The sequence below is a fragment of the Sphaerodactylus townsendi genome, linkage group LG03 (assembly GCF_021028975.2).
Source record: "Sphaerodactylus townsendi isolate TG3544 linkage group LG03, MPM_Stown_v2.3, whole genome shotgun sequence".
Taxonomy (NCBI): Eukaryota; Metazoa; Chordata; class Lepidosauria; order Squamata; family Sphaerodactylidae; genus Sphaerodactylus; species Sphaerodactylus townsendi.
This window is the reverse complement of record NC_059427.1, coordinates 101,105,239-101,125,840: the sequence shown is the minus strand read 5'-3', so window position 1 is coordinate 101,125,840 and position 20,602 is coordinate 101,105,239. Positions and strand designations below refer to the sequence as shown.

Below are 20,602 nucleotides of genomic sequence, written 5' to 3'. Positions count from 1 at the left end.
GTTTACATAAAAATGAAGGCAGAATTTCTTTGGACGCAAATTGCTACTACAGGGAGAGTGGGGGACTACCTCCTTCTCAGCCAAAACAGTACATGTGGGAGTTATTTCCCTATTTTTGCTGCTCCACATGAAGTATGTTGTGCATTTGGAGCAGCAAAAAGCAGTAAAATAGCACCTCCCCACCCCCCAGTGGTGCTTCAGATGAGAAAATGGTGCGTGTGGGAGGCTTCCTCTTCCTACAACAGTATTCCAAGCCCAGAGAAATTCTAGTTTATTTATAAAAAGCTATTACTCTGGGTTGGCTGCAGGGAACCCAGACCCACCTCTGTTGTGTTTTTTAAAGGAAACTTCTACTTTGGCTCAGAGGACATCCTTAAGAACAGTTGCTAAGCTCAGCAGATTCGCTACATGGGCTTGCACAGTAAGATGGGCTGCAGTCAATAATATATTGTCACGCCTGGAATTAACTGGCTGTTGTAAGCTTTCCAGGCTGTGGTATGGTACTTTTTCCTCTTAATGTTTTGAGCATTTAGCAGTAAAAACTACCAGACCATGGCCAAACAGCCCAGAAAGCCTGCAACAACCAAGATGAACAAGGCTTTTTCTATGAGTAAGCCCTATAGAATAAAATAGGACTTACTTCCAAGGAGACCTGCTTAGGTTTGCCCTTACAGTCTTTTAGGTGTCTGAAAAGATTTTAAGGTGTGAACAAGCTATTAGAATTGAGCCTGCGATTAGCTGTTGTTTTACTATTGGTGTAAAATTAACATACTGTCTACTAGCTAATACATAGTCAACATGGGATCACTTATTCTAGTAAACCATCCTATTTTTGTTTACAATCAATACTATACCGATAAAATACAAATCGGTTCTCAAAAGAAAAGGGAGGAGGCAGATTAAGTCCTTTACGGTCACAAAAACTGAAGAAAAAACAGAAGCCGATTGATCTCCTTGGTCTCCATGAAGGAAAAGGAAAAAGCGACAGTTACCCAAATACTGTTGTGGAAAATTCAATAATTAAAACAAAAGGAATTTGGGTGTAAACGCAACAAGTGTTATAAATCGAGCTGTTTGAAAATGGCGCTGCTCGCCTCTTCTCAGAGCACCAATTGCATCAACGCTGAGCAACGGCGGCGTAAATACAGATACCTATTTGAATGTCGGCGCCGGTGCTGGACTCGCGTCGCCTGCTAACCTTAAGTAACTAACTCGCATTTCACAGCTGCTAACTTTCCACACAGTGCAGATTATTATTGTCAGGAAATCCAAGTATGGGCACCTCAGTTTAGCTGCTTAGCATGCAATGCTGATGTTTGTATCTTACAGGGCAACAATTTGAAAGAAGGGCAAGTAGCTTCACCGGCCGTCCCAGGCACACTGGACACCCATTAGCCCACTCTTTGCAAAGAGAACAAGAATCTGGCGGCACTTTCGAAACTAAGACGTTTTATCGCCGTCTGACTGGTGGGGGGGTCCACTACAGTCCCCTTCGAGGGCATCGGGTCCTCAAAATGCTTTCATTTAAAGCAGGGGTCGGGAACCTTTTCCCCTCAAAGAGCCATTTGGCTCACCTTCCCCCGCTCACCCCCCCCACTCGCTTGCACGCCCCCCCCCCGGCTCACTTGCTCGCTCGCCCCCCCCTGCTCACACACACCCCGCCTGCAGAAGGGCAGGAGACAAAGCCCGCAGCATGGCCTTGCCGGCCGCCGGGCGAGTGATGCGCCCGCCCTGCTCCTTGCAGGGCGGGTGAAGAGGGGCCCAGTTCCCGACCCCTGATTTAAAGTATTTGCAGCGGGAGAAGAAACCCACGCGGCAGCTAGAGAAAGGGTTATCGCCAGGAATTTTATATGTTGGGCATCGCCCAGAGCCTTCGGGGGTGAGCGGCATAAGGAATCCAATAAATAAATAAATAGAAGGCGCTTCCTTCTGAGTGCTGAGATCTTCTTGCTTCTGAGATCTTTAGAATTGCTCTTCTGCTCTGTGCTTAGGCTTGTTCTGATGTCCCTGCCGGCCGCCGGGCGAGTGACGCGCCCGCCCTGCTCCTTGCAGGGCGGGTGAAGAGGGGCCCGGCGGCTGCCGGCCGCAGGGCGAGTGATGCGCCCGCCCTGCTCCTTGCAGGGCGGGTGAAGAGGGGCCCGCGGCTCGGCCTTGCCGGCCGAGTGATACGCCCACCCTGCTCCTTGCAGGGCGGGTGAAGAGGGGCCCGGCGGCTCAGCCTTGCCGGCCGCAGGGCGAGTGATGCGCCCGCCCTGCTCCTTGCAGGGCGGGTGAAGAGGGGCCCGGCGGCTGCCGGCCGCAGGGCGAGTGATGCGCCCGCCCTGCTCCTTGCAGGGCGGGTGAAGAGGGGCCCGCGGCTCGGCCTTGCCGGCCGAGTGATACGCCCACCCTGCTCCTTGCAGGGCGGGTGAAGAGGGGCCCCGCGGCTCGGCCTTGCCGGCCGAGTGATACGCCCACCCTGCTCCTTGCAGGGCGGGTGAAGAGGGGCCCGGCGGCTGCCGGCTGCAGGGCGAGTGATGCGCCCGCCCTGCTCCTTGCAGGGCGGGTGAAGAGGGGCCCGCGGCTCGGCCTTGCCGGCCGAGTGATGCGCCCACCCTGCTCCTTGCAGGGCGGGTGAAGAGGGGCCCGGCGGCTCGGCCTTGCGAGCCGCGGGTTCCCGACCCCTGATTTAAAGTATTTGCAGCGGGAGAAGAAACCCACGCGGCAGCTAGGGAAAGGGTTATCGCCAGTTGCCGCTACAGAACATGCGTAATACACAGCAAGCAAAGTTTGCTGAAGTTCCGCTACTTCGCGTCAGGAGCTGAGCGCAAATTGCCTCACTCTTTAGTCTCGCGATATTTAGGATGTGTCACGCGGGTTTGAGGACGAAATTTGAACGATCTGATCTATTAGGGCGGTTGACCGGGCGAGCAGCACTGCGAGGGGCACGTGAGTGGCCTTTTAGGGTCGTTTGTGTTGTCCTTTTAACTTTTTCCTCCTTTGCCTGTCCTGCATTTTTGAAGCTCCCCCCCCCCCCCACTCCGGGGTACGAAGGCTGCAATCCTGAGAACATGTTCCTGTCTGGCACAAGAAGCAAACACCGTTTACCATCTTGCCATCTATTTATATTGTATTTTTGTATTGTATTTATTAACTTTAACTGGTTTTATGTTGTAATTGGGTTTATATTGTTGAATTTTATATGTTGGGCATCGCCCAGAGCCTTCGGGGGTGAGCGGCATAAGGAATCCAATAAATAAATAAATAGAAGGCGCTTCCTTCTGAGTGCTGAGATCTTCTTGCTTCTGAGATCTTTAGGATTGCTCTTCTGCTCTGTGCTTAGGCTTGTTCTGATGTCCCTGTCCCTTCACTACTACACAGTTGGAAGTAGTTTGATTTCTTGGTTTGATGTCCCTGCTCCTGTGAGCTTCCTCAGTGGTCTACCATGCAAGTACTAACCAGGACCAACTTTGTTCCAAGTCTGACATGATCAAGCTAGCCTGCCTAGGCCACCTAGGTCAGGGCTATTTTGGTTTATAAGGAGAGAGAAAGAACTTACAAGGGGGAAGGATCTTTGCACCTATTTAACTCATGACTTCTCCAGAGATCACTGTAGCATTAGTCAGAAAAGTGGGTTCAACAATAGGCCAGGAAGAAAAGCTGCTACGTTTATCCCTGGTCGCTGTATCCCCATGGAGGAAGTAACAGAAGCCATTTATTTTTTCTTAATGGGGTACCTGGGAATGCCATAAAATAGATGGTTAACTGACATTTCATTTGTCAGTTGATTAACATGTCAACCCTGCTTATTTTGTATTCATCCCTATGCGCCCTGTTGAATCTATACTTCTTTGATGTCTGCTGATTCATTTATTTTCCTCAGCCTACCTGAAGATTTGTGCTGTTTTTTTAAAAAAAGAAGTATATTTTTAAAAGTTTGTCAATTTACATTGGCATTAGGTAATGGTCCCACAGTTTTCAGTTACCATTGATATGTTAATGTGACAGATATTTCAAGACAATATCTGTTTGCATTTTGGCACACAGTGCAGTCTTGTATGTATTTTGTCAAACCATTGGTCTGTCAAGGTTAATATTGTCTAACCAAACTGGTAGCAGCTGTCCAGAGTCCTAAAATAAAGGTATTTCAAATCACTTATTTCTGATTCCTCAAGCTGGAAGTGGTGGAGATTGAACCTATGGCTCATTCCGCACATGCAGAATAATTTACTTTCAAACTGCTTTCAGTGCTCTTTAAAGCTGTGCGGAATGGCAAAATCCACTTGCAAACAGTTGTGAAAGTGGTTTGAAAACGCATTATTTTGCGTGTGCGGAAGGAGCCTATGATTCTCTGCATATAAAGCAGCTCCTCTACCTCTGAGTCATGATTCCAGTGAAGGTATCTTAACAGGTGCTGAAGCTGATGGACCTGTAACATTTTCCATTCTACTACAGTTGGTTTATTTAATTACTTTTACTTAGATATTTATACCCTGTTTTTCTCACCAATGGGAATCCAAGGCAGCTTAAAACATCGTTATTGTCTCCATTTTAGCCTAACCAAAAAATCTTATGGGACTGGTTAGACTGAGAATGAATGTCTGGCACAAGGTAACCCAGTGAGTATTCATGGCATAGAGGGAATTAGATTTCCTAAAATCCTGGTCCAACTCTCTAACCATAGTGGTTGAGAAGAAATAATCTGTCCTTGTTGAGGGGGAGGAAGTTACTTGTTTTTGTGCTCATGTCATTGCTCTGTACAGAAGAAGGTCTGAGTATATCTTTCTTTAACAAAAGTTCTATTTTTCCCCATAGGCTATAATTGTAATTTACACTTTTGATACTTTCATCAAGATAAGTAGTCTTAATCTTTGTCTTGTGATTTTCCTGCTTCTCTTAATAGACTTGAATTGTGTTTATAGTTTACAGCAGGTGGCATCGGGGGGTGAGATCTCCAAGCGTCGCCCCATTATATGTGGGGTGCCGCAAGGAGCGATACTCTCCCCGATGCTTTTTAATATCTACATGCACCCCCTGGCGAGTCTAGTTCGGAGTTTTGGGCTGTGGTGTCATCAATACGCTGATGACACCCAGCTCTTGTTCACAATGGAGGGCAGCCCGACCTCGGCCCCAGATGCTCTCCAGCGTTGTCTTGATGCTGTGGCTGGTTGGTTGAGTGCAAGTCGGCTGAAGTTGAATCCCACTAAGACGGAGGTCCTGTGTCTGGGCCGCGGGGAGTGTCTGGTGGCCTTTGGCCTGCCTACGCTTCTTGGCGAGACGTTAAAGTTAACTTCGTCTGCCAAGAGCCTGGGGGTGACTCTGGATCCATCTTTATCATTGGTGGTCCAGGTCACCCAGACAGCCCGGTGGCAGCTTTTTACCTGATTCATGCAGGCAGGCGGACAACTGGCCCCATATCTCTCCCGTTCGATCTGGCCACTGTGATCCCATGCCACAGTCACCTCTAGATTAGACTACTGTAACTTTCCGCTCTGCTGGGCTTCTACCTTTTGGCCATGATCTGGAAATTGAAACACTTCGTGACAGAATGCGGCAGCCAGACTCCTCTCCGGAGCAACAGCTAGGGAACCGGATTATCAGCCGGGTCCTATACCAACTGCACTGGCTGCTGATCGAGTACTGGGTCATGTTTAAAGTTTTGGTATTGACCTTCAAAGCCATTCGCGGCCTTGGCCCTGCTTATCTGAGGGACCGTGTCTCCCTATATTGCCCTTCTAGGTCCCTCCGTTCATTGGAGGCGGACCTACTGGTGATCCCTGGCCCCAAGGCGATCCGGCTGACCTCTACAAAGGCCAGGGCTTTTACGGCTCTGGCCCCTACCTGGTGGAACAGGCTTCCAGGTGAGATCAGGGCCCCGCGGGACTTACAAAGTTTCCGCAGGGCCTGTAAAATGGACCTGTTCCGCCAGGCGTTTGGCCAGCCGGGATGATGTCAACTTGCCATAAAAACATCCGGCCTCCCATGGGTTCATAAAGGGGGAAAGAAGAGCTGACGCCATCTATAGTTTAGCATTTTATGTATTTTAGGTAAATTATATATACGATGTTTTAAACTTTTATTGTTGATGGAAACCGCCCTGAGCCTTCGGGGAGGGCGGTATATAAATATAATATAATAAATAAATAAATAAATAATAACTGCTATCAGAGACTTGTTCTATTTTGCTCAGAACAGTAGTAGCTCATATTTCATTTCATTTTTTCATTTCATATTTAATTTGTATCCTGCCCTCCCCCGAAATGCTCAGGGCAGTGAACAAAAAGAGCAACAGCAAAAAGCAGTAACAATATAGAATAGCAGACATCAACAATCATAAATCAAAATATAGGAATTTGTATCTGATCTGTGATTCTTTTCAACTAACAAATCAAAGTAATTTTCAATTCTTTTTTGCCTGTGATTTATTGGGGTGAGGGGGGGGCTTCATACCTCATAGCTAATCTATATAGTAGGTTTTCTAAAGCTAACAATAGGTTAAGGTGGTCTTGAACAGGTCTCCAGCATAGGCAATCATATGCTGAACTACAAATCCTTAAGGGTTTAGGATAAAGTGCCCCTTTACAATTTTTCACTTCCAAACTTAGAGTAGTTACGGCACAAAATGGTCAAGGAGTTAGTGTGCAGAGTCCTAGACTTTTTTAGCACTGAGTAAGTAGTGATGGAGAACTTGCTTAATTATTACTGTATCTTGGTGTGCTTGTAGTGAAAGCGAGATTTAGAATGATGTTGGCCTGGGTTACAGAGAGCTACTGTTCTTTGACAGCCTTGCAGGCTTGGCAGCCATGGAAATAGTGAACAGCTGCTTTAAAGAGATTTGAAAAGGATTTGCATTTCAATTGTCCTGGCATGTGAATTTTACCTATTCTGGAAGGCAGAAGCAAGGGTGATAGAACTAGCTGTAGGATTCGCAGCAGAAACAAGCAGATGGCTTATTAGTTAAACAGCAAGATGAATTTTGAAGTTCGTGGAAAAATATAAGACGGCATGGCCTTGAAGGTGAGTTGCTAGTAAAAAAATTTTCTCTGCAACAAAATATAGAATTGGATTTTTATAACTTTCTGGCAGTTATGCTGTAAACTAGTTCTTAATGAGAGGGGATATCTACAACAGAATCTTTTTATCTCCACTTGCAACGTTTTTCCAACTCAGGCCTGCAGTTATGTCGGCTATACTGAATTGTTAAAACAATGCTGTAAAATTCATTTTGAATACTAATCACTCCTCTGTAGCACAACTTCAGGATTCACAAAAAGTGAAATGTAATATTCAAGGTATTCAGTTTACAGTTTGAAATGAATTGTAAATTATAGTACTGACAGTTGGCTCCTAACCAGTATTACTCCCTTCTAAGGCCATCAACTTTGGTGGACTTAAAAGGACATAACTCTGCTAGGTTTGCACTATGTATTTATCATGTCTAATCAAATGAAAGGAGAAAATTGATTACATTCACTTCTGTAACTAGCTGATTTCTTAATTATTAAAGAATGTGAGCATTTATTGTTAGTGTTTTTAAATTCTATGTTTTAGACTATGCAGAATTCACAATACATAAATGGCAAATTTAGAACTTGTGAACCATATCTGTATTATTACTTGTTGACAATCAATGTGTTCTCATATATGGAGTAGTTCTGTAAAGATTCTTAGAAATCTGGTTCCAGGAGTCAGTAGAAGGAAAACTTGTGGAAGCCTTGAGTCACATTTTTGACAGCTCAGTATGATAGTTGGCTGTCTGAGTTGTGCAGTTCACTAGATCTCAGCCTTATTTGTTCAGAGATGGTTGTATGCTATAGTTGGAATTTCTTAAACTCTGTGTCTACACTAAGTTTTATGAAAAGCTATTTGTTTCAAATGGTCAGAAAGCAACAGAGATCCTTACATTTTATCATACTGTCAATGTCTCTCTTCAGTAACGAATTTGAAAATTCTCACCATTGCTTGAGGCCCAGAAACATTCTAAAGAACAAGCCTAAATTCCTGAATATGGATTTTAAGAGGTCTAGTAATTTGTACTAGACAGTGGGGGGCAAATGGCTCAGCTACTAGTCTACTAGTATGTTCAACAGCAGCCATCCCCACAAAAGCCAGAGTGGTATAATAGTTAGAATGCTAGACTAGGATCTGGGAGATCTGATCAGCACTATGCTATGGAAGCTCACAGGATGACCTTCGACTGGTTAGGCATTCTCAATCTGACCTACTTACAGGGTTGTTGTGAGGATAAAATGGAGGTGAGGGAAATGATGTAAGCTGCATTGGGTCCACATTGCGCAGAAAGGCAGGATATAAATGAATACAGCTGGGTTAGGAAGCAGATAAGAGGCAGAATGGTTCTTTTATGGGAAGCAGAAATGGAAGCAAGCAGGAAAAGTTGAAGATACAGCAGCTGCCTGTAGGAGAAAAAGAAAAAAATAGTGTAGGGGAAAGTAAGGTGACCCTGTAAGTCCTTGCAGTTTCCCACATTGTGCAGCTGAGTGTGGCCTGACCTCTCTATGTAAAGATTCCCTTTGGGAGGGAAGGAGGGAAAATTGAAGACTGGTGGAGATAAACTGTTCCCCTTTATTTTTCCTCCATTGTTTTCCTGAGCACTTTTATTGGATTTTTTTCCAGTTCATTTCCAAGCCAGATTCCCTTAAGCATGCAATCAGGTTGAAACAGTCTTTATTTCTCCACCCCATCAAACACCTGGCCTTTATCCATGACCCTGTGTAGCTTCCCAAGTTCCCCTTCAGTCATTTTCTCTTCTTCCTTGTTTTCCATTTTCAAAAACAAATTTTAATATTTTTTCCTCTGTCATACATCATACATGACATCCCATCTACATTGTCAGCAGTAGCATGTACAATAAATGTAACTGAACAGGCAAGGGGAAACCCTCCCAAATGTTGGGGAAAAAGGTGTTCAGAATTATTTTACAGAAAATGTATCCAAGATGCAAGGGTTTGACCTCTTGGAAAATCTGTGGTAAGCTATGCATGTGGAAGAGGCACCTATTTTGTTTTGTTCTTATTTACAGACTTGATTGTAAGGGTTAAAAGAAATGGAGACTGAGGAGATAATATTACGTCTCCGGAGCCAGCTGAAAGAGGCTGAAGAGGAAAGAAGAACGGCAGCACAATATGGTTTAACATTGATAGAAGGGCAGAATGTGTTGCAGAATCAGCTAGATGAATTGCAAAATGAAATGGTCACCTTAACAGAGGTAAGCTTGAAAACCAATTGTAGAAATATGTTTTAAGCTAGACAGATTTCAGCCAATTTAGTGATGTGGTAGCAAGAAGAGCATAGTTGTGATTGTTACATTTCCTAAGTGTATTACATAAAACATCCAAAGTGTTGATTTGGCCCTTTGGCCTAACTGCCAACAATTTAATGGCATTCTGTTATAAAGAGTTAATGTGTCTTGATGAGTTTCAATGAAGGAAGGTGGGTGGGAAAAATAACTACGATATTTGGGTGCTGTGTAGTTTCCAGGCTGTATGGCCGTGTTCTAGCAGCATTCTCTCCTGACGTTTCGCCTGCATCTGTGGCTGGCATCTTCAGAGGATCTGATAGTAGGAAAGGAAAGCAAGTGGAGTATATATACCTGTGAGTAAAGGCCAACTAGGATATTCTTCCTCCTTCCCCAGTGTCATATGACACTGCTGACATTTCAGGTTTTGAACTTCCTACATGCCTCACTATCATCCTTAGCATTTGTCTACTGTAGCACAATTGCCAAGACTGAGGTTTGGGGCAAGGTGAACAGGAAGCTGCCTATCCAGCTTTGAACGTACTCAGTACAATGAAAGCCATGAATAGTTTTACCTCTTTCTCTTTATGCAGGAGAATTTGAGTGAAAAGAAATTGTCAGACAATCTCCCGATATTAGTTTCTTGCACTTCTTTCTATAAATTATCAGAGGCTCTTTCCTTTTCCAGATCAGATTCTTTGGGGGGGGGGGGTCCACAGTGGAATTACTCGCTGCAGCCCTGGTTCTTGATACCTTACCTTTGAAGTAGTTTGAACCCTCGTAAAATGTGTCTTCTCCCATCTTCCCCAAATCTTCACCTCTGCCTTAGAAACACTAAAAGGTGTTACTATGTGCTAGTACTTTGTGTGGTAGACTGGCACAAATGTTGAGGTTTTATTAAATTGCTGGGTGAAAGGAGACATCACTTGTCTGTGAGTGCCCTAGCTTTGTGGCTTTCAGAACTGGCTCTGTATGTCACCCACTTTAGTATTAGACATGATGTTTTGCCTAAGTAAGCCTGAGTTTTAGAGAATGTTGACATAGGTAGCTGTGAAAATTGCCTTAGGAATTAGTTATAATATTTGCCATAATGAGACTTTCCACAGTACATAGTAGTTCATGCATGGCATAGGGTTTTTATCATATAATCAGTCATCACAGATTTTACCCCACATGGACTCTGTGTTTTGATTCACATTTCTTCTGTTCAGTGTGGATTTCCTTTTTCCAGTCTTCAACGATATGGTGACATTCTTGATGATTTTATAACTGCTTCACACACAGTTCAGCGTGTTTGGTGGGGTATATGTGTGTGGGTAGGTAAACACATGCCCTGAACCCATACCTAAGAACTCATTTGTTGTGTGCTTTACGTGTACTTGTCAAACCGTGTTAAATAGCTTTGAGTGCTTTCGGGCATCTGAATGCTTGTGGCATCTGATCCAAACAAGTGGGTTTTAGTTCCCACTCAAGGCTAAATGCTTACAGGTCATGCTGAAGATCAGTTTGCCTTTCCTAGCTGTCATTGATCAATTCCGGAAGGCATACTCCTACTTTGTGAACTTTTGGTCAAAAGAATGTTTCTCTACACATGCTTGTGGGCAGAAGTTTTATGCAATAAATTTATGGGGGATTAATTTACTGTGCCTTTTGGATAGCACTAATAACTTATTCAAAGGTTCTTGTTATCTAAATACATGAAAGAGTGATCACACATACAGCCCTCTTTGAATCCTTGTCCCAGTGACAAAGTACTCTTCTGTACGTTTGGGACAGGGAACTTTTCCATGTACAAGGCTATCATGCTAGTGAGTCTTTTGACAAACCTTTGAGGATAATGGTTGTAAGACGTTCTCCCCGAAGACCTCAGTAAATCCCTTTTCTATGCCTTGAGGACGGACACTTTCATGTATGTTTAGTGGGACACATTCTTTAAATCTCTGGTCTTCATTCCATGTAATATTTAAAGAATAGTGAATTTTAAAAGAATGTCATATCTTTGCTTTGTATGTGCTATTGAGAGAAATGTGAAAGTATCAGTATGCATATAGATTTAGTCACACTGCAAGATGGATTGTGGTCTACTTGAAAGTATGATTTTTTTTTCAGAAATCTGAACAAGAAAAATATACTCTCCAGAGAGAAGTAGAACTAAAAAATAGAATGTTGGGAAGTCTAAATGGCGAATATGATACTCTGAAACAGCAACAAAATATACAGTTAGATACACTTCGTGAAAAATTGGAAAAGCTGCATGGACAAGAAATAAATGAACTTAAGAATAAGGTCTGAGATATACCAACGTGTGAAGTATACATTGTCTATGACTAATGCTTGCAACAAATAATTATTTGCTGTATATTATTTTTAAAAAGTTCTAGATAAAATTCATTTGACAAAGCTTTTTGAATTATAATAACTTTTTCTAGCTAAGTGATAACATAGCTGGTTATTAAGCTTGATTAGACAGTGTAGAGTAGAATGACAGCCTAATTGGAATTTTTCTTGGTTGTTTTGTATGCTAAACAATATATTTTCTTCAAATGGCACATGCAGCTGTTTTCTACTTTCTTAAAATCAGCTGTAATTCATAAGTGGTTTAGCTGGGAAATGAGGGCGGGAGGAGGGTTTGTCTTGTCTTCTGGCAGCATGTACTAATGTTGAAGCTAGATGGAACATTCGTTGTAAATTGCAGAGAGATGTTTTGGGGTTCTACATTCTCTAAATGATAAATGTGCTGTTTTTAAGGTGGAAAAGCTGAAATCTGAGCTAGATGAAAGTCTGCTTAGTGAAAAGCAGCTAAAGCACAAAGTAGGCCATCTTAAGGAGGTCATTGCGTCTAAATCCGAAGAACTGCGCCTAATGTCAGAGCGCGTCCATGAAACCATGTCTTCAGAAGTTCTGAGTCTACAACTTGAGCTAGTAGCTCTTGAAAAGTCAAAGGTATGCAGAAAATTAGTATGGATAAAGTGGTTAATATAAATAATTAGTGTGTTTGGGATGCTGTGTGCTTGTAGGGTATATCTGACAACTGACTCTATTGCAAAAGCTGGATCATGCTGCAGTTCAGTCGTTGATGTCCTTAAGTACCATTGAAAGTAATAGAGTCCAAATGCCGGTCCTAACTCTGTTTTGGGCTTCAGTCACTGTGTGTGTGTGTGTTTGGTTGGATGTGTTCAGACTATGAATGAATGAAAGGGTAGATTATGTGAGCTAGCAGTGCAGCCATTAGCTAGTTCCTGTAACCCCATGTAACTGGAATATAGTTTTATAATGACGTTACCTTGAGAGCCAGTCTTGTACAAAAAGTGGAGTATAGACAATTTGGCAATAGTAGTATGTTTGAGGATATAACTTCTTGATGCACAGAAGTACTAACTTGGTTCATAATTTTGCAACAGGAAGAACTTGAGGCTAGGTTACACGAACTGCAGTACAGCAAAGAACAACTAGAACTTGTAAACACCAATCTCAATCATCGGGTCTCGCATCTTGAAGAAGAGAAAGAAGATAAAGAAAAAGAGCTTGTTTCTTACTGTAATACATTAGAGGTGATGTATATTGTTTTCTACTTCAAAGTGTGGCAGATAAATATAATGCTACCCCTTTTTATCTTAAAGTAATACAACTTTATTTTATGTGTGTATTTGACTTCCAGTGCAGACCTTTGCAGAGTTAAATCCAATGAATTTCAATGGATTTATACTGGATTAACAATATAGAATTGCATTGTTAATGCTGCATTATTCTCTGGCAAAAACTGGAATATCTTGACTTGGATGCAGTGCTGGAATTGAAACTGCCATAGTACTCAGTATTAAGGGCTGGAATTGAAGCTGCCTTAGTCCTTCTGAACTGAACACTTCTTCAGTACCTATTATATGAGTAGTACCATTTGGAAACACACTGCTGTGGAACCCAATAGTTTGGTATTCTTTGTTCTTAAACTTATGCAGTCTGTGTTGTCAGTAAGCTGTAAGGGTGGAGGTTGATGTGTGTTTCCACTCCACCATCCTGGCCTTGGCGCATTCCTCAATCTGGGCTGTGCGCCCAGGATGGTTACTGCCTTTGCATTGCTACGCTTATCATGTATGATTTCAGCTTGTGTCTTTGAAGCTTGTTTTTGCTCTATTGTGGGAACTGTGCTTGGGAGTTCGGGGAGGGGGCCACCGTGTCCATAAAAGCGACACGCAAAGTCTGGGAAAGTCAGAATCCGCATTGTGTGTATTGTGATCATCGAAGTTTATGAAATAAACGAACTGATCTCAGTTGCTTTGTTTCGAGTCCTTTTGAAGTTCCTTACATTATGCGGATTCTCACTAACCTATCTTCGGACTAAGCCTGGTCAAGTACCATCCTTCATCCGTTTTGTGGATCCCTGATGTCCACCAACATGCAGGGATTGAATCCCGAAAGTTCATCGCAACTGGAGGGCGAAAAGACGGTGGTAGCCCCCAAAGAGGGTTCCCTGTCTTCCTTCCATACGGCGGCCTCTCTGGAGGAGCCAGTGGAACCAGTCTCCCTGGTGACCCTCTCCAAGCCCCGGCTCAGCCGGAGCTTAGCCTTTCTCCAACTACAAGAGCAGGTGGAGGAAGTCCCCCTGATGGCCCGGCGCACGGTTTCGACCGGACGCTTAGAGGTGCGTCAGGATTTCTACGATCCTGGTGGCGGGGTGTCGATGGATCGTGCCCCCCTGGAGCGGCACTTTACTACCCGCCACCATATGGATTACAAACCGGTGATGCGTAGAGTGGAGGAAGAATTCGGGGTATCCACCATCCATGGAGATACCCAGGAATCCCTGGCGAGATTTCTGGACCAATACCTCGAAGACCCACCTCCCGAGGATCACTGGCAAAGCACCGGTGCACGTCCTAAGGGCTCACGTCCTCTAACACCCCTGGGACCGGAGAAGGATGTAGTGGAAATACCTAAAAGTTCTTGAGTCCGGCTCACCTTCGCGGAGGATGCCCGCGCCCGCGAACCCCCGGACTTAGCAGAACTTGAGGGGGCTACTGTCGGCTTCCAGCCTACTGCGGGTCGACATGTATATGGGGGAACTACTGCTCTGTCTGCCATGCAACACCCCCCCCATATCGGATCTTTGGGAGCAACTTGAAGCCCTCGAAAGGTCCAAACGTGACTGGGAGCAGGAACGGGAGGCCCTCGAAAGAGAGCGCGAGGCCATGGAGCTTGAGCGGGAGCAGGAACGGGAAGCCTTGGAGAGTGAACGATTGGCTCTTGAACGGGAACGCGAACAACAACGCCCAGCTGTGGAAGCGGAATTGTCCCGTGAGAAAGGTGTGCTTAGAGACCAATATCTCAAAGACCTCACCTCCCGTGATCATGTCTTGGAACACTCCAGATTGGAACTCCAGCGCCAACGTGAGTGCCTTAAAGCACTAGAAAACCAAAGTGCACTCGAAGCGGCCATGCATCGCAGGGACCGCGAAAGATTTCTAACGTGATCGGGAGACTCTCCTTCAACGGGAAAGGGAGCTGGCGGCACGGGAAGCGTTGCTCCAGAGGGAGCTGGGAGCAACTCAAGCGACCCTACCCAACACCCGCGCTGCAGCTCACCCGCCCATCATCCCTGATCGTACCGCTCAGCAACCGGCAGCTCCTTTGCCGCCACGTAGAGTTCTACTGCCAGTGCAACCCCCTCCTCCAGTGGCCCAGCCACCCCCCATCCAGCAAGCCCCGGCTCCACGGGGCGCCCGTTGGCGGGAAAGGGGTTATCCAGCGCCCTCCCACATCCCCGCCCGTTTTGATGGGGCCTGGCTGCCCGACTGCCATATTTCATCCACTACAATTAAATTACGCGCATATGGTGAATTTGGCAGCGGTATCTCTATAGATCCGAGGAGGCTGAGAAAGTCACGAGACATGAGGATCCGTGGCACTGTAGACAGGGGAGGCGGCCGAGAATGGTTTGTGGAGTTACGCACTTGAACTAGAGGGGGCCCCTGAACTTCCAAAAGCGTAGCAGCCCTGCTCCAAGGTCTCGCGACCTCGCTTTCCAGGATCCTGAGGAGGTGAACAAAGCCATCAAGACTATTAAAAGCGGCTCAAGCAGGGCAACAAGACCTTTCGCTTGGAATTTGCCGAGAATTCCGGCTGGCGCCAAGCAAACTCGGACTGGCCTGAGCGCGCGCCATGAAGTGTGAATAAGCTTCCCGCGATGGCGGTCGATTCGGAAATTGCACCTGGGCACCTGTATGGTGCCTTCGAACCTCAAACCATTGCCGAGATGGATTACAACCAGCGAACCTGATTGCAGCCCGACTCACCCGTTCCAAGGCGGAAAACGCGCACCAGCAAGCCCCCCACTAAACCCGGCAGCAGTGGCGCCGCGCCGCCGAAGAAGGCAGGGTGCAGGACCACAGGTGTCAGGAATTCACCTCTGATGATGCGCCCGATGCCTTGGATTATGCCTATATTCGCGGAGGCCCGGCCACATGGCGGCCCAATTGCCCTAAAAACAAAAAAGCGCCTACCCCGGCTCCTGCGCTAGTCGTGGCCGAAAACCCCACGGAAGCCAGGACCACGGGGACCCCAGGGAGACTCGCAAGCCGCCTGTTAAAGATAAAGTACCGAGGAAACCGGTGACTTCGAACCTGAAGGGGTGAGCCTCTCATCCGGCCCTACGCCAGAAGAGATTCCTGCACCTGATGCGGTGAGTGAAGGGGGAGCCCCCATAACTATTATGACCACTCTTGACCAATGCGTCCAAGCATACCCATATTTTATGCCGCGAGCACTTTCGTGGATTGAGTTGCTCCCACTGCCATATATGAAACCTCAGGTGGGCGGAGCAGTTAGGGCTTGAGCATTATGCCGCATTGGCCAAACCCATTCCCTTTACCCCAAATGGATGGCAGCCCCTGGGCACTGATGGCCCTGGCCTGGTTCAAAACCCAACCAGTGCTCCTGCTTTGATGCGCTGAACACTGGGAAAGGCGTGGCTTCATCCCTGGCTCGAGTCGCCAAACATCCCATAGTACTGAGGGATGCCCTGGCTTCTTTCCCATGAACCCACTATTTTTCTGGGGACAGCGCGCCAGAGTCCGTTTCACCGACCCCCCCCCCTTGTGGGGGTCACATGTACGAGGGGAAACCACCGGCCAAGACTGGGCGTGAAAGCCCAATGAGCCTCATCAGAATATCAGCCGCCGTTCGCCCCAAGCTGGAAGTTGAGTTGGGAGTTCCCAAACAATACTGGGATCTAGCTAAAGTCTTGGCGAAGAACAAGAAGTGCGATCAACTCCCCCCCCCATAGGGACACAGACTGTAAGATCCTCTTGGTCCCAGAGTAGCAACTTCCTAAAGGTAGAATATATACCCGAGATGAGCCCAGCTGAGGAAAAGGAGCCGATGCCTTCTCTATTTCGATAAAAATCTGGCTTCAGCGGTTTTATTCGCCAGGCCACCAAGAGCACCCACGCCGCCCCTGTTTTGTTAGGTGAAAAGAAAGATGGGACTCTCCGACTCTGCACTGATTATCCGAGGGGTTTTAAGCATTTCTGTTTCTCTCTTTCGAATAAATACCCGCTTGCCCACTTGATCAAAGACCTACTACGATGCATTGTTAGGGAAGGGCGTGTATTTTCACAAGAATTGGATTTACTGAAGCTTATTACCGAGTCTGCGAGGATATGATTAAGCTGAAGGGTTTGAACATAACTGCCTTCAATACAAAATTTGGTCAATATGAATACACTGTAATGCCGCGCCGGATTATCCGGAGCCCCAGGGGCTTTCATGTCACTTATATAACTTGACGTCCCTCCCCAAGAATTTCTGTTCAAAGGGGTGAGTGGTTTTATTTGGGACGATGTACTTATTTATTCCCCAAAGCTGTGGAAGAGCGACTGGCGGCTGGTCAGGGCAATTTTACAGCGTCTACTCGACAACTCCCTATTTGCAGAAACTGTCCAAATCGCCTTCCATCAGACCTCCTTGGATTATCTTGGCTGCAGGATTTCTCCAGAGGGCCTGGAAATGGATCCGGCAAAAGTAACTAGCTGATGGTGGTGAATTGGCCCGTTCCACCACCCGTAAGGAACTTCAATCTTTTTTGGGGTTTTGCCAATTTCTCATAGAGATTTCATCCCCCCCAATTTGCCAAAGTGCCCTACCTCTCACTGATTTGCTGCGCACCAGGGGGAAAGGTCCTCAGGCTTCTAAACCCGGGGCTTCCCTCGCCTGGTCCCCAGAGTGTCAAAATTCCTTTCAAGCCCTTAAATCAGCTTTCACTACAGAACCCATTTTGACACATCCGGATCCAGACTTGCCCTTCATCGTTCACATCGACGCTTCGGATAAAGCCTTGGGAGCAGCCCTCCTGCAGAAAAATAAAAATAATAAACTTGTGCCATGTGCTTATTTGTCCAAAAAACTGTCGGGTCCTGAGCTCAACTGGACGGTTGGTGATAAAGAAACAGCTGCGATCAAGGAGGCCCTGAGTACATGGCGACATTGGTTGGAAGGAGCCGCCCATCCCTTCCAAGTCTGGTCTGACCATAAAAACCTGGCAGCCTTGTCTACTCCGCTAAAAATGTCGGCCAAGCAATTGAGATGGGCTGATTTCTTTTTCACGAACAAAACAGGGGCGGCGTGGATTTGTAACAGAAGTGAATCCTTCTGCTAATTGACTCCATGTAACCAATTGCCCAGCAGATGTCCTGTCCAGAAGCCTGCTTAGTCTGAGAACAATAAAAAAGTAGATGTGTTATAGCAGATATTATCTTTCATGGGCTACAGAAAACATGCTTAATCCCACTGTAACCTACCCAATACAGTTAGTCAGTCTTCTTGAACACGTGCCTTAGCAACATTGCAAGTTCACACACTTGTTATATATTATTGGGGGTGGGGGCAGATTACTCTGGAATGTGTGTTTCCAGCCTGAGGTGCTCTTCTGAACTCCTGAACAATAATGTTAGTACAAGACGAACCATCGAATACAGGCCAATTTGAAGGTTTTCAGGACCACATGCAGGTCACCAGGTGCCACCTATTGAGAATGCAATATGTTGGTTTTTTCTTTCAGAATCTCTACATCCCAATTTCTGAATGGTGTCCTGAACTTCAGAGTTTGGGTTATAATGGTGACCACCATTGTGGACACAAATTCAGGCAACCAAAAGGAGGCATAACTTGTAATTGCATTCTCTTAGTATACATTGGGGATTCCCAAAGTGGGCATTATTGCCCCCTGGAGATGGTGGAAACATCAAGGGGGTGGTGAGGAATTTTAGGGTGGTGAGAGGACAGCAGAGAATTTTGGGGAAGTAGGGGGGTAGCGCAGGGTTTCCTGGGCCAGCTGGTGGGAAAAAGGGTTTCTCCTTCCATGCTGGCGGCTGGTGAGTTTTAAAGGAAAAGCAGCAGCACTCTCTTTGCTGTGTGGTCCAGGATGGGTGGGGAAGCCAAGGCAAAGAGCCTCATTGCTGCTCTGCAAAACGAAAATTTTTTTGCAACAGCACTCACCTCGCTATGTAGCCCTGGGCGAAGGAAGGGGAAAGCCAAGGCAAAGAGTGCTGTTTCTGCTGCTTTGCAAGGCAAGAATTTTTTTTAAGCCTGATGTTGAGAAGCTGATATCCCTTCACCAAGCACATCCATCCCATTAGAACAATGAAAATACAATGGGTGAGATGCAAGCGTACCCTTTCATTTTGCTAAAACAGCTCAAAATTGGTTTACTTTTACAAGTTCATGTTTTATTTGTGAAATACATACTTGTGTTTACAATGTTTAAAGTTTTGAAATTTGTAGTAGACCTAATATCCCCTAATACATAATGTGCGGGTGGTGGTGGTGGTGGGGAAACTAAGGATGTAGCCCAGGAGCCAAGGGGGCTGCAATCCAAAAAAGTTTAGGAACCACTGGTATACATGGATAAGGACTATAGTTCTTAACAACTGTCTTGGGTTCTGTCCGTGAAATGCAGTTTACCTTCTATTCAACTGAATGAAAACTGGGAGATTCTGCATTTTGTTCCATGTAAGAGGTTGATGGTGAGTAAGTTGCACTTGTGATTGACTAAGCAAAGCTGTGTGCATAAAGATTATGCAGTGTTAAGACAATGTATTTATGTGAAGATTTAAATTTACTTAATTCTTTTCCTCCCATTTAGAAAGTACGTGAAGTGAATAGGGATCTTCAGGTTCAATTAGATCATGCATTACAACAGGTCTTGGATCCTTCCAGTAAAGGCAATTCTTTGTTTGCTGAGGTACTGACTTTTATTGATAAAGATTTGTACCAAATCCACTGGGAAATTTAGTAATTGTATTTTCCAGTTGTAAAGAAACTTTAGATTGGTTGCGTCAGAACTGAAGTGTACTTAAATTTAATTCGCAGTGTTCTACAAGCCTTTGTTATTGTTCATTTTATACATTGAAATATTTATACCATGTCTTACCTCTGGGCACAAGGTGGCTAAAATGTCAGTTCAAATATTTGTTCAAAGCAACATACTACTGTATTTGCACTGTCTTCAGCTACTTGAAATACTTTAGGGATTGTTGGTATATTGGGGAAGTTTGGAACCTGTTAAATTAGTTGCAGATGGATGTGACTTATCATAATGGAATAGAGCATGTCTCAAGCAAATTGATTCTAGTCACAACAGATTAAGAGGATGAATACAAGTAGTAAAGCAGTGTAATATTAACTTGACTAACACTGAAACTGCAAGGCCAGGATGTAGCTGTTCTGTGAGGTAACTCCCTGTCTTCATTTTTCATACTACTCAGTAAAGTTGCTATTCATAATAATAACAACATATAAATAATTAGGCATGCTTAATGGAACACAGGTTAATAATACAAGAGCAAGAGATAATTATGTATCAACTGGCTGGGAAGGCTAATTGTCTGTCTTGCACTTTGGCTGCAGATGAAAGTAATGTATAAAAGTGTCAGTGATATGTGCAACCATTTTCTCCATATTCTTATATTAAAGGTGGAAGACAGGAGAGCAGAAATGGAACGTCAGCTAATCAGTACAAAAGTAAAATATCAGTTACTACAAAAACAGCATACTTTCACTAGAGAACATCTGCAAAGAGTGAAGGTACGATTAATCCAGAATTTTTGAAGGCAGAAGGCAAATGGGTGCAGAATAGGAATTGAGTGTGTTTATGTTAGCTGTATTGACACAGCATTTCTATCTCTTGTATGTAAACAGCATACAATTCTTACAAAACTTAATCAGGCTAGCTGCTAGGGGTTTGTATATAGTTAGATGAATTAGCATTTCTAAGGCAGAATATGTGCTTTAACATTGTGTATGGTGCACAAAATATTTGTATATGCAAACTATAGACTATAATAGAACACCAATTTTTTTCCAGTGTGCATATGT

The 20,602-nt window shown here is 44.9% G+C and overlaps 1 protein-coding gene across 4 annotated transcripts in view; it reads left to right on the top strand.

The window, feature by feature from the left end:
• The first annotated feature begins 2,577 nt into the window (after positions 1–2,577).
• SPDL1 (spindle apparatus coiled-coil protein 1) overlaps positions 2,578–20,602 on the top strand; it is a 40,577-nt gene continuing 22,552 nt past the window's right edge. Inside the window, exons 1-8 of one of the 4 annotated variants that reach the window (XM_048490751.1) lie at positions 2,578–2,928; positions 6,764–6,996; positions 9,020–9,205; positions 11,345–11,521; positions 11,984–12,178; positions 12,637–12,786; positions 19,371–19,469; positions 20,201–20,311. In XM_048490751.1, the coding sequence (XP_048346708.1) occupies positions 9,044–9,205; positions 11,345–11,521; positions 11,984–12,178; positions 12,637–12,786; positions 19,371–19,469; positions 20,201–20,311 (894 nt within the window). In that variant the 5' untranslated portion in view covers positions 2,578–2,928; positions 6,764–6,996; positions 9,020–9,043. The remainder of the gene's footprint in view (positions 2,929–6,763; positions 6,997–9,019; positions 9,206–11,344; positions 11,522–11,983; positions 12,179–12,636; positions 12,787–19,370; positions 19,470–20,200; positions 20,312–20,602) is intronic. The other 3 variants (XM_048490749.1, XM_048490752.1, XM_048490750.1) reach the window with 3 other exon arrangements.